The 12,810-nt window shown below is 45.2% G+C and overlaps 1 protein-coding gene across 11 annotated transcripts in view; it reads right to left on the bottom strand.

Annotated features, from left to right (window-relative positions):
• Alh (coiled coil domain containing protein Alhambra) overlaps positions 1-12,810 on the bottom strand; it is a 55,825-nt gene that overhangs the window by 39,706 nt on the left and 3,309 nt on the right. For 7 of the 11 annotated variants that reach the window (XM_055076865.2, XM_050188606.3, XM_055076869.2 and 4 more), the window contains exons 3-8: positions 12,168-12,222; positions 9,878-9,987; positions 8,374-8,477; positions 5,589-5,682; positions 4,925-5,206; positions 2,996-3,352 (exon numbers count right to left, since the gene is read on the bottom strand). In XM_055076865.2, the coding sequence (XP_054932840.1) occupies positions 2,996-3,352; positions 4,925-5,206; positions 5,589-5,682; positions 8,374-8,477; positions 9,878-9,987; positions 12,168-12,222 (1,002 nt within the window). The remainder of the gene's footprint in view (positions 1-2,995; positions 3,353-4,924; positions 5,207-5,588; positions 5,683-8,373; positions 8,478-9,877; positions 9,988-12,167; positions 12,223-12,810) is intronic. The other 4 variants (XM_055076868.2, XM_050188609.3, XM_055076867.2 and 1 more) reach the window with 3 other exon arrangements.

The following is a 12,810-nucleotide window of genomic DNA, read 5'->3' as shown; positions in this document are numbered from 1 at the left end:
GATGCACACCACTACACTATCCATTTCTTTAACTGTTCACAAACTTTGATTGTCATGTGGAACAACTGGAGGGCTTAAGCCCACCCCTAATGGAAGCCTCTGCATGTCTCCAAGTACAATACAGCCCGCTTATAACGACCGTGACTGTCACGCGACGTCGGTTCGTTATATGCCGAAGTTCGTAGTAAGTGGACCACAGCTTAAAAAGATGTGGCTAGTCAAAACACAAAATTTATTTCTTTGCAAAGAAGTCCATTATGCTCGTCTGTTTCTGCAGTGTAGGTCCGACAAGGGTGGTCTCCAGTTTATTTAAAGCAGAAGTGTGCTCTTCACCGAGGCCCTTGGCATAGACAAGTTTCCTAAGGCCCTCTATGTAGCCCATTGCTGCAGGTGCACTTATGGGTGCTGGCTCCGAATTTCCATCGTCAACCAATTCCTTCGCGTCACTCTCCGCCCGCACTTAACAAACGATGCCCTTGTCCGTGCACAGTTCCACAATATCACCACCTCCATCAGCAGAAATAAAGTCATCCCAACCAATGTTGTGGCCTCCCCACGTCGAAGTTGACGACGCGCTGCCGCAAATCGCCGCCGGACTGATCATTTTCGGAAGCATCAGGCTCGGCATCAGGTACTGCGTCGACGAAACTGGCCTTGCGGAAACAGTTCCACACACAAGTGGCCATCACCTCCACCCAGGCCGCCTTCACCATCTCAACCATAGAGTTTCCTACAAAAATTACTAGAGGGAACTCTGGCGCTAGTGTCTACGGGAGCTGTAATGGGAGCGGTTGTCCCAGCATGGGAATTATGGGAAGTACATGGATTTGCCTAAACTTCGTCCTTTTGGGTTCAAACGGCTTTGTGACTTTGTAAACTCATCATTTTCAACAGTGTATTGCGTAATAAATAATTAAATAAACATCATTATAATTGCCCAACGGCAGGATTCGAACACAGGAACTCTAGCACAGAAGCCCGATATTGAAACCATTAAGCCACGGACGCATGTATCGACAAGCGAATGAAACGCCCTTATGAATTTATCGCGGGCATACCAGTGCCTTGAGACGCTTGGCGCGTTTCGATTTGGCCACCTAGACAAGTTCAATCGTTGCAATTCATAGCAATTGTACGCGTTCCCGGCGTCTTCTGCACTACGAAGAATATAAATTGCACTGAAATATACGACAATAAGATTTATATAGCGTAATATACAAAGCCACAAGAACGTCTGAATCGACAAGCACGAAGATCAGACAAATCCATGTACTTCCCATCATTCCCATGGTAGGACAATGACTGCAGCGCCAGAGTTCCCTCTAGTAATTTTTGTAGGAAATTCTATGATCTCAACGGCTGAATACAGTGAAACTCGATGCGGCAAGTTGGTGCCCGGGCAGTCAACAGCGATGAGCAAGCACTACAGAATGCGGCGCCTATACGATGCCTTAAATGCGCGTATTATGCCCAAATCAAGCGGCTGCCCTTTCGAAATGGTATTGGGCGGCAGGAAGAGCAGAGTAACTGCAGTCGGAGAAGTTCGCACGTGGTGCGTTGAGCAGTTGTCGAGCACGAGCAGCACATGCCTGCCTTACCTCTGCATGTCGCGGTCAAACTCGCCTAGCCACTCTGCAAATAAATTGCGCGTCATCCAAACCTTAGTATTGTGCCTGTAGCGCACGGGTACATAGCTGCAAGAGCAACGCAGCTTCTTTGATTTTCCAATTACAAAGGGCACGCGCCAGTCACTGCCATTCATATTAGCACACAGAAGTACTGTAACGCGCACTTTACTGTGCTTGCCGCCAGCGCATGAGTTGCCTTTCATGGCGTGCGTCTTGTCTGGCAGCATCTGATAAAATAATACGCAGTTTTGGCTGTGTTATACACGTCCTGCTCCGCGTAGCTTGCAATAATGACTTCGTTTCTTACAAGCCAAGTGGCAACGTCGTGGGCATTTACCGAAGCCGCCTCGCTGGCAATCAATTGAAAAACAATCCCATGCAGCACTTTGATTTGATGTAGCCAGCCATTGCCTGGGCAGATCTCAAGAAAATCTAGCAGAAACGCAAAGTTCTTGGCTTTGCCAAGCATCATTGGTCCACTTATCGACATGTTGTGAGCCCATGCGTAGACGAACCACTTAAGCAGCACATCCTCTACGTCCGCATAGGTGGCCTTTCATAGGCGCTTTCTGTTCGAGTCAGCGTAAGAGCCGGCGATCTTTTCCTTGCTCTTTAGAATCGTCAAGATGGTTGATTTCGACATGTTGTACTTCTTCACCAGCTCACAGTTTTTAGCACGTTGAGACAGTTCCGTCAAAATGGCTCGCTTCTTTGCCATGTCCAGCGCTTTTCATTTCATGACCGCTGCAGGCACGGCATTCTTGTCCACCGCCCTGAATACAACGCAGGCCTGACTAGAATGACGTGCGGAAGCGAGGAAGCATGGAGACTAGTGTGGAGATGCCTGCTTCGTGGTAACAGCCAGAAAACGAAACTTCTGAACTTTAGCCGGCACCGTAGCGCGCTGGTTGAGACAGCGAGGGAGTTGCAAGAAATAGTAAGGAGAGGGGAGTCCAATGGCAAGGATGGGCATGAAGGCTACCTTGGAAGCCACAGGCCGACACTCGTGGGCAGCGCGTGACGGCGGGGAGAAGGTAGCGGAGCATGAAATGGGTAGTTCACCTGCGAGAAGGCTTGGGAAAACAGATAGCATGGGCAAAGGGGTCGGAGGTCGTCATTATTTCACATCTTGGCGCCAGGTTTACGCCATCAGTTTGCTGTAACCGATTCGTAGGGCTCAAAGACGTTTGTAGTACATGCGATTTTATGCCGTTGAAATAATGTGTATTTTGGTGGTCGCACAGGTCTCGTTCGTTTTAAGTGAAAGTTCGTCTTAAGTGGGTTATATGTGGGCTCGACTGTACAGATGAAACTTTAACGAAAGTAAAGTAGTATTGCTAACCAAGTTTTAAAAGCTGTAACCTCACCGGAGGGGAGAGTGGTTCCGTCTTGGCCTGCAGCAGGGGTACAGGCTGCTGCTGCAGCTGTTGCTGCGGTGATTGTTGCTGCTGGGGTTGCTGCTGTTGAGACTGCTGCTGTTGCTGCGGTTGCTGTTGCTGAGCAGCTGTGGTTTGCTGAGCAGCTGCTGCTGCAACCTGCTGTGCAGCTTGTGCTGCTGCTGCGGCAGCGGCTGCGGCTTGCTGTGCGGCCTGCTGGGCCTTGGCCTCCTTGGTGCTGCCCAGCGGGCGACCCCGCTTGCGCTGCCGCTCCCCAAACACAGGGCTGCCCGTCTGCACCACCGTTGCCTCTGTGAAGTTGGCTGTCGTGAATTTGCCAGGCAGCTGCTGGGAATTAGAACAGCAGCCCGGTAACGATGCTGAACAGAATAATGCGACTCGGTGTCACAGCAGGCTTGTTCTCCCATATGGGTTCAACAAAAACTTTAAGACCAACAGCAGCAAAACAAACAGCATCGGAAAAGCTGTGTAATAAATTGTGTATTCTCATGTAAAGATCACCTTTTTTATCTCAAACTCGAAACACATTTTTTCAGTGCAGCTGCAAACTAAATGCAAAAAGCAAATTAAATGTGTAGCTGCTTTGAAAAGCAAATATGCTTGCCCCGTATATCATAATCTGTAAGGTGCTCATTCTGGTTTCAAAGGGCTGCACGACGTGTACAAGTGCTCATGCTGATGCACAATGCACACCTGCCAACTTGCAAACTCTAGAATTCACAAAAATCCCATGGACATGATCTCATGAGTCTTGCAGTAGCGCACTTTAATCTTTCAACCTGCTTAAGCACAAACCTTTTGTGAAATCGATATGCACTTTATTAACCATAATTTACCTTTAGACGCAGCACACAAGCTTCAGTAGACTTGTAACACCAGAGAATGAAAACATTGTTCCCAGGCCAGTTACATTCTTTTCAGCAACATTTTTGCAGCTGAATTTGCCTGCTCAAGGAATGTGTCTTGTTTATGTGGCATGTTTATTAACATGCTCAAAGAAGGTACCATCTAGTACGAGTCATCTTGTGCTGCAACAGGAGGGCGGCGCAGGTATGATCATAATTTCTTTTTTGGCATGCATTTTGTTTCAATTTTGCATCGGCCTCATCTTCAAACAGCTTTAGAACATCTTCACGAATAGAATTTATTTTTCATAAAACTTGATGCAAATTTTGTAAAATTGTAGAACAAGCCTGAGCTCATAGCTTGACAAAAACTTTGGAGAGTTGGCAGGTATGACAATGTTATTGCTGGCTGTGTTATCAACATATTCATCAGCTGTCCAAAATGAAAATAATGTGGACGTATAGTGCCTACTCACAAGTTTCTTTCATGGCATTAGCCTTCAGTGGATCATGAGACGGCATGCACAGAAAGCAATACTGCTGAAAGGCCTTGATTAACGGAAGTTAATCAGAAAATCACCAAATCCGAGTGCTCTAGGTGCAGTGTAGTATACGTGATCCCCTGTGTTGATTGCAAACAGACTCGGACTGGACAAAAGAAAACATTCACCTGATATTTCAGGGCATCAGCGCAATCTGAAAAACAAATATCCAGGCACACAGAACTGACGAGCATATGTATGCATAATGTCATGACAATGGGCAATGCAGATGTTACTCCAAAAGACGAGAGCTTGCCAACCTGTTTTATGCTGGCAAGGCACCCAGTTGACTTAATCTAACCAAATGTCATAATATAGCCAAATGCAAAGGAATGTGTCACTACTTTGGTCTTGTGTGCCACATGTTTTGTAGATCTCTAACGGCAACATCAGCACAGTTTCATGTGATCAAGGAACGTGGAAGGGTTTTAGAACACCATCTCCTGTTGCTAGGTCAGTAACTTCCTCCTGAATGAGCATGAACATAACCACAACTGGCAAAGGCAACTCACAGGCAGTGGGGTACTGGGTGTGCCCGTGCTTGGCAAGGGCGACGACCCCCCAGACGTAGCACCATTGCGTGGCTCAGTGGCATCGCTGCTGGCACCACCGTCTGAGGACACCTGGCCATTGCACGGTGGCCGGCTGCATCCACGCCGCTCCGTACTCATACTGCTGCCCCCCTTGATGCGCGCCCTGGTGGGTTTGCGTTCAGGGCTGCCCTCACGTGAATTGCACTCTGCTGGAATAGGCTTGAAGGCTGGGATGATCTTGATGTGGCTGTCCCGTTTCTGCTAACAAACAGTGTAAGAGTACTAGTATATATATTTGGGGCTGACTGGTTCATGGTTTAATCAGTAAAACAGTGAAATGAATAGAACATGGAAAAACGCTCACTGATATAACTGGCATAACACTGTCACTAGGAGAAGGGTCTGAACTTGAGCTTAGTCATGAAGTCACTAGAAAACTTCAGCTATTTTTACAGCAGAAAGAAAACAGTGGCAAGAAGAGTCCTGAGAAATGGTGCAACAAAGTTCTTAGAGCACTAATTGACAATAACAGTTCAGTATTCAGCTGCACTCAACATCTCAAAAGAGAGAGAAAAAAGAAAGGACAGGAAGGCAACAACTCAGTTTAGAACACGCCTGTAGGACCCATACACACTGCACTAACCAGTTTCTGGTAGTGGTAGGGACAGTACCCGCAGTACTTGACGTTGTCCAAGTAGTTCCCAGCCTCTTCACAGAGAAGACCCGCTGCCTGCGCACTGGACCAAAAAGAAACGACATGTTCACACACAAGGGCCAAACAATGTGCAGCCATTGCATACTGCATGGCTCATCCCATCAGCTGGCCCAAGGCACATGGTGTAGAATTCAAGAGAGTATAGATAGGCTGTCAGGACTTGAAACATGGAGATAGATCAGGCAGTCAAAGTTAGTCTGGTGCTCACCACTATGGCATTTCCTTTACACCGTGCATAGCTTGTGGTCACCAGAAATCATAACTCAAATGATAGTAAGGCAAAGCAAATGCTCCTTTTTAAACTACTCACATTCTCAACAAACTTAACTCGTCACACAATGGGCACACATTCAATTCCTGCAAATGCTACAATATGTGTAGCCGTTGCTGCTTTGATACGTTAAAAGCAAGCTTCAGTGGTATGCAGAGGCCAGTAATATTGTGCTTGTCAAAAAAACATTGTAGTGGTACTAGTGAGAACTTGTTAGAACTTCAGAAGACCAGAATACATGTGGAAATTCGCTCAAAAATGGGTGGGCAAAGTGTAGAAGCACAGATGTTTACTGCATCAGCATATATACCTTCATTGAAGTGAAGTGAAGAAACTGATTCATGATTACAGATTGCAGATTGTCCACAATCTGCCCTAGGAGGAAATAACTTTATTGAGTCCTGAGGAACCCCTCCCCACCCACTCTTGGTTTAGTGGTCGGCAGGGGTCGCGGGCCGCACCCACGTTGGGACGGCCTGGTGCAATTGCAAATGGTGCAATTTTCATCAACTCTTGCTTACAACTTGTCGAGGACACTGTCAGAACTGCTATAGAATGTCATCGACCTTGCAAGTACTTTGGAAATGAGGCAGCCTGGTGCAAGCTGACACTAACAGCAAATCTTGGGGTGTCTGTCTAATGGACAGTCATGGCTGACGACAAGGTGTTAACAAAAGCCATGAAGACCACTCACAAGAGCAAAACACACTGCATTTATTTGCTTATGGGCCTTAAGTCTGAGGTCTATTGGGGGCGAGGACTTATGGAGTCGCCATCTGTCGGAAGCGCCTCCCTTGCATAGTATGAGGGATCACACGGCGCGCTCCTCATAGGTTTCACTTACGGCGCTCAATAAAAACACCACGCGGCAGCCCTCCTGGTCATTTCTGTAAGTACTTTCAGAATGAGAGAAGTTTTTTTACTGTCAAAATAATAACTTTGGGAAAACTAAAGGGACAGAATCGTTTACAGACACTATCTCTTTATCGAATACGTACAGTGAACGCCGCTGTGCGCGGTCGCCACGATGGAGTCTCCCGAACCGGCTTCTTACGTGAAAGGTAGGCAAACGCTGACAGCAAACTATGTGAAATATGTTCTTATAGCGGGCTGTCTGTATAACCAAATGGAGCATAACAGAATGAAGCCTCAATGCAGCGATTGCACGGGTTCGCAGTGAACGACTGCGCGTCTGCATACATGTCCCTGCACAATGTTCCGCTTTCGCTGCATGCATCTTTTTACATCGTGCCATGAGCTTTAGGCAGCAGAATATGAGCATTTGACAGTACACAAGCAACCATTGTTGTGTGGGCGCTATCAGAGCTGTTGAAAAACAATTTCATTATAGAGACTTCGACGCCTGTCACAACGATTCAATCTTTCTTTCTTATTCTAAATTCTTGGACGTTTCAGTATTATTTCTCAAGTTGCATTGCACTGTATGTTTATCGGTCTTCTCAGCGTGCGATTTCCCACTGCTTCTTTTTCATAATCCAGTGCATTAATTTGAAACACAAACAAGTCCATATGCCGTGCCTTTTTTTTAATGTGCTTCTTACCGTTCCCTTTCCATTCCAGTGGACGTGCCAGTATCTAGCATCAACAAGTTCATAGACCAAACCGTCATGACATTAGCCGGGCAGCGGGGGCAGGCGAGCATCTCAAGTGCGCGTTTTCTGCTACTCGCCGGACATCGCAGTCCTGGCGCTGTAGACAGAAATCTTCCTCGCGTCTGTCGTCGGCGCCCAAGAAGACGACGGAGACCTCGAGACGCTAAATCCTTGAAGGAACCAAATAAAGTTTTCTCTCTCTCTCTCTCTCTCTCCTCGCGTCTGTGCTTGCTGCATACCCGAGTTGTAACCGATGGCTGTCTGCCAGTTCTAAGTTTCGCGAGCCAAGCTACACGCAGCTTCTTGTCCTGCAGCTAAGTGTGAATAACGCTGATACCTGGCTTCATTGCGTACATCCGGCACTGCAGCACTGAGAAGTAGCCTACCATGCTGCACGCCTCCAAAGGCAGCCACTACCTATTATAGTGCTTTCAAATGTAGTAAAGCACACACCCAAGGCAGGAAACCCTTACCACTTAATCAGAACCGCAGTGGAGGTGGGACTTCTAAATTTTAATTTTCAGCTCGCTTCGGCTCTTCCGAAGCAGCCGACGCGGCTGCTGTGTCTACGCGATTCCTCAGGCCACATCATGCCTATGGTAGCGCCAGCTTTTCCAGTGGTGGAGCTCGCCCCCAATAATCTCCCTTCTGCAAGAACTTTTTCTTTGTTGGTGGTTTTTTCTGGCAGGTCACAGTCAGGTCACTCATACACCTAAGGATATCCTAAGCAAATGCCAATCCATGTCACTGTCCACCAGAGTTTCACTATCGTATGGATGTCTCCATCATCATCTCTTTTAGTTCTCGAAAATAGTGTTGGCCCACATACCATGTGACGTGGAAGTACTGCTTGCACCCAGACTTGTTGCACTGCATGCATGCTCCAATGGACGCCTTGCTCTCGTGGTGCTGCTGCTCGCAGATGAAGCAACTCTGCAAAGACAGGCAGTTCTGGCTTAACATGCTATAACTAGCCTGGTTCAAGAGGCTCTCATAACCACAGCCCAAGCTCAATGCTGAACTGTGGCCTTCTTCAGAGCTCTCTCATTACACCAACCTGTAAAAATCAGTTACTACTTACTAGAGAGAAAACTGGCACCATGCTTGTTCGACCCCATTGAGTTCAATGAGAATCGCAGTCTGTGAATTGGTATCTTTTGACTTGAACGCTGTACTACAGATTCAATTGTCTGGCTTTGCGAGCTATGGTTTCTCCTGCCCACTCTACTTCCAATTTTCTTGCAGCAGGACGTATTCACACTGCTGCCACAATGCCACAAGGAATTCAGTACAATCTATTGTGTTTTCATATAAACTTTTGTGCAACAACTTAATAATGGCTTGGTGGCATTGATCAGCATAAGCGATAGCAGAACTGACTAGAGAGAGTTCACGAGCAAAAACTCACAACCTTGCAAATAGGATGTGTTGTTGCTGTATGTCTGATATGTGGCTTTGGAAACAAACAGGTCAAAGATGGCACAAGGACAAGAAAGCAAGGAACAAGTACACCAAATGCTGTCTCTTTTTAAGATTAGCACCACAGGGTTTAACGTTTATCAGCACTGCTTATATAAAGGGTGCTTTATAGAAGGCATGTGAAATTTCTTTAAAGTATGAAAAGTGCGATAATTAACAATTTCTGAGGGACTGCTTTTACCACAGAGGCACACTTTAATATGACCCAAGGCAATATTAAGACAAGTAATTATGATAATTAGATGAATTCTCTTTTTAACCTTATGAGGCAATTCATACTAATGCAAAACTTGAAACCCATAATCTTTTTCAGACACAATAAAAGCTGATAAAGCTTATTTTTGTAGCATAGTCCATTCCAGTCAATTTGACCTAGAGAATAAAAACATAACTCATAAAAAGTGCAACTGTCATGTCCTTAGCAGACAGACATGGGTGACATGGTTGTTTATATGCCTCCCTGTTGGGCAATCATTAAGTGGGCATCCTTATCAAAATACAGCCTCGCTCGCTTCAGGCTCGTCCTACAGTAAGATGTAATGATCATGTTCCTCATGTGCTCCTCCTAAAAGACATGACAGTTGCTCTCATCGGCAGTGCAATTTTGCTTTTCCAGACAAAATTTGCCAGAATTTATTATGCTGCAGAAATTAGTAGTCTCAGCTTTTTGCATGTCTGTATGCATGCCATGACAAAGTCCAACTTATCAAGCACCTCTAACAAAAGAAAAGGGGGGGGGGGTCTAAGAAGTTGGTCAGTTCCTGTACATAATTTGAAAAGTTAACTAAGAGACACATGGAAAAGACAAAGGGAGCAGACGATTTCTGCATTCAATGAAGTTACTAAACACTGACCTTGCTGTAACGGTCCTGCGGAACCAGCTGCAACACAATAGGCTCCATGGTGGTCACGTTGCCAAAGCGCACCTCCGGGATGTACAATGCACAGACCACATGTGCCCAGCCTGAACAAAAAAATAATAATAATAAATAAATAACATAGCCTATTTCATATGCCTTAAGTGCAGGCTACCTGTTTCTCTGTTTACAGACAACTGATTTGCTGGTAGGTAAGAAAGCCTCAGTTTCAACTAAACTTGAAGCAATAACTGCAATGTCAACTGCATTGTTAAGCACAGTAAAAATTCACAGCAGCACACAAACTATATCCACATTATTTTTTGGGTGGCATTGGGCTTCGTACGTGGTCTACCTGCCACAGGCGACAACCCTTGATGCAAGCCCATTACAAACTCGAGATCGAGCAATGAAGAGGCAAGCAGTGCGAGCTGGGCGAAGGCAAGCCTGATCGCAAGGAGAGGCATGGAATAAAAAAGAATGTACACTTGTACATGCTTTCTAAAGCTTGTAAAGCTCAACTTGTAGGGCAAAACATGGCCACAGAGCTTTCGTGCAACAATGTGGTTTTGACATGCCATCTTGCACAGCGGCCACTGTCGTTCAGGTTTGCTTGGTAATTTTCATCGAGATCTCTCTTCCAGCAATGCAGAAAACAGAGAATTTGCAAAACTGACAAAACATCGCTGCTTCCATGTGTGATAGCACAGTGCTACAAAAGGTCTCTTAGTACTCAAAACAATTGATAATCAGAAATACCGGACGTTTTTTCCCGGAACATTGCATTAGGTATGATTACCTCTGCTTTGTGCTTAGGGTGAAAATTTACAGTTCTCTGTAATAGATAATTGGAGCTAAAAGGCATGTGCTGGAAAGGAAATATTCTGTCACTGTTATGGCTAATTTCCACAGTTCTCACACATCCAGAATATTTAAATAAAGAACACCCACAACAACAGTGGTTGTGCAGCACAGCACATAAAAAGACTAAGAAACAGGCAATGAGATTCAAGGACATTACAGAGACTATGGCAACACCATGACTGCAGTTCATAAGTGCCAATTACAGCTATCACAGTGAAAAACTGAAACTACTTGTTCTGATCAACTTAGTGGCTACTGTAAGTAGACACTCTATCTGACACTCTGTCTAGTAGACACTCTATCAGCAGTGACTCTGCTATGTGTCGTCATGATGTTACGCACAGCAGCTTTTGAACTATTGTGGACAAATCAAGGATATAAAAAGGAAAATACAATGAAAGACACCTCCTGAAAGCGATAACTCAAGAGTACAATTTGAACAGCAACACCAACAACTCTTTTTTTGCCTTTTGCCAAAAACGCATAGACCTTAAAATTGAGGCGGATGCCTGCATCCATGCTAAGTGAATGCATAGGCCAGCCACATGTCTGCGAACAAAATGATTAAGAAGTGAGACATCAAGCTTAGGGTGCAGGCAAAAGGAGCAGCACCTGTGATCCTTCTCCGTCCACAGCCTTGAATGGCAAATCTCAAGAAAAGGAAAGGAATTAAACAACTTGCTTTAAAAAATTTGCTGTGCCTTTGGAAAAAATTCACACCTCCATCATATTTGTGCTAATTACGTGCACCGGCTTATTCATGCACATCATACAACAAGGATGGCTATCTCTTGCCTCAACAAATGCTCACAGCAGAGTCACTGCGTCTTCATGATGTTACACACAGCAGCTTTTGAACTATTGTGGACAAATGAAGCATGTAAACAGGAAAATACAATGTAAAACACCTCCTGAAAGCAATAACTCAAAAGTGCAATTTCAACCGCTACATATCCAGTCGCCAACAATAGTGTGAGCCCCAAACTAGTCATAAAGGACAAATTCATGCCGACACCAGATGAAGTGGCAAAAACTGATATGAAAGAATATGTTCTTGTTATGCCTAACTTGTTTGAGTTTGATTTGTACATGACAACCTAAAAAACAAATTAAGAATTACATTAAGGCCCGGGTATCACATGCCAAAACTACAATCCAATTATGAGGCACACCGTAATGGGGGGCTGCGGAAAATTTTTGACCACCTGAGGTTCTTTAAAGTGCACCCAATGCACAGCACACGAGTGTTTTTGCATTCTGCCCCCGTCAGAGTGCAGCTGCCCCAGCCAAGATCAAACCCACGACCTTGAGATTAGCCACTGCCAAAGCCCCTAAGCTACCACAGTGGGTCCCACAATAGTGCATGCAGGGCTACTGTAAGGCGGCTTTACAGTGTCATAAGTCACAGGAGAGCAGGGCTCACCGCCGTTGTCAGTTCTCTTGAGTGCGCCGTCCCTGGATGGACACAGCTCACACCGCTGCAGATGGCATGCACCAAAAGGTGAGTACCCACTCCTAGGAATCGCAATGCCTTCACAACTGCCAGTACGCATACAAAGGGACAAAAGAACACCAATATCGCACTGAAGGCACCAAAACAATACACAAGCTAAAATGAGAGGTGATGAACGCCTTAGTGACACACACACAAAGTGTCTTATTATTGATGGAACGTTTATATCGGTATTCAAATCCAAACTAAGCAATCCAAAATTTATGAGAACTTGGAAATGGCTTCTCTCAAGTGCATCTGCCAGCCATCTGTGGTGTTGAGTGCCAATTAATTTCTTTGATTACGGTAGCAGTTAAGTGGCTGTCTATTAGTACACAGTGTAAATAAAGGTACAAAGCAATCTCAATATGACTGTAACCTGCCACGCTACTACGCATTTTTGCTCTTAAACGAGAAGTAAAAATGTGCTTAGTAGTACATTATCATTTATTTAGGAAAAGAGTTATGTAAAATAAATAATAACACCAACACTTATAATACTATACAGAATGTGCAGGACATCCTCAGAAATAATGTGGACACTTGACAATGACAGAGACACAACGATAGAGAT

Source organism: Dermacentor andersoni, chromosome 2 (assembly GCF_023375885.2).
Source record: "Dermacentor andersoni chromosome 2, qqDerAnde1_hic_scaffold, whole genome shotgun sequence".
Taxonomy (NCBI): Eukaryota; Metazoa; Arthropoda; class Arachnida; order Ixodida; family Ixodidae; genus Dermacentor; species Dermacentor andersoni.
Note: the sequence above shows the minus strand (reverse complement) of the source record. Positions and strands in the feature narration are given on the sequence as shown.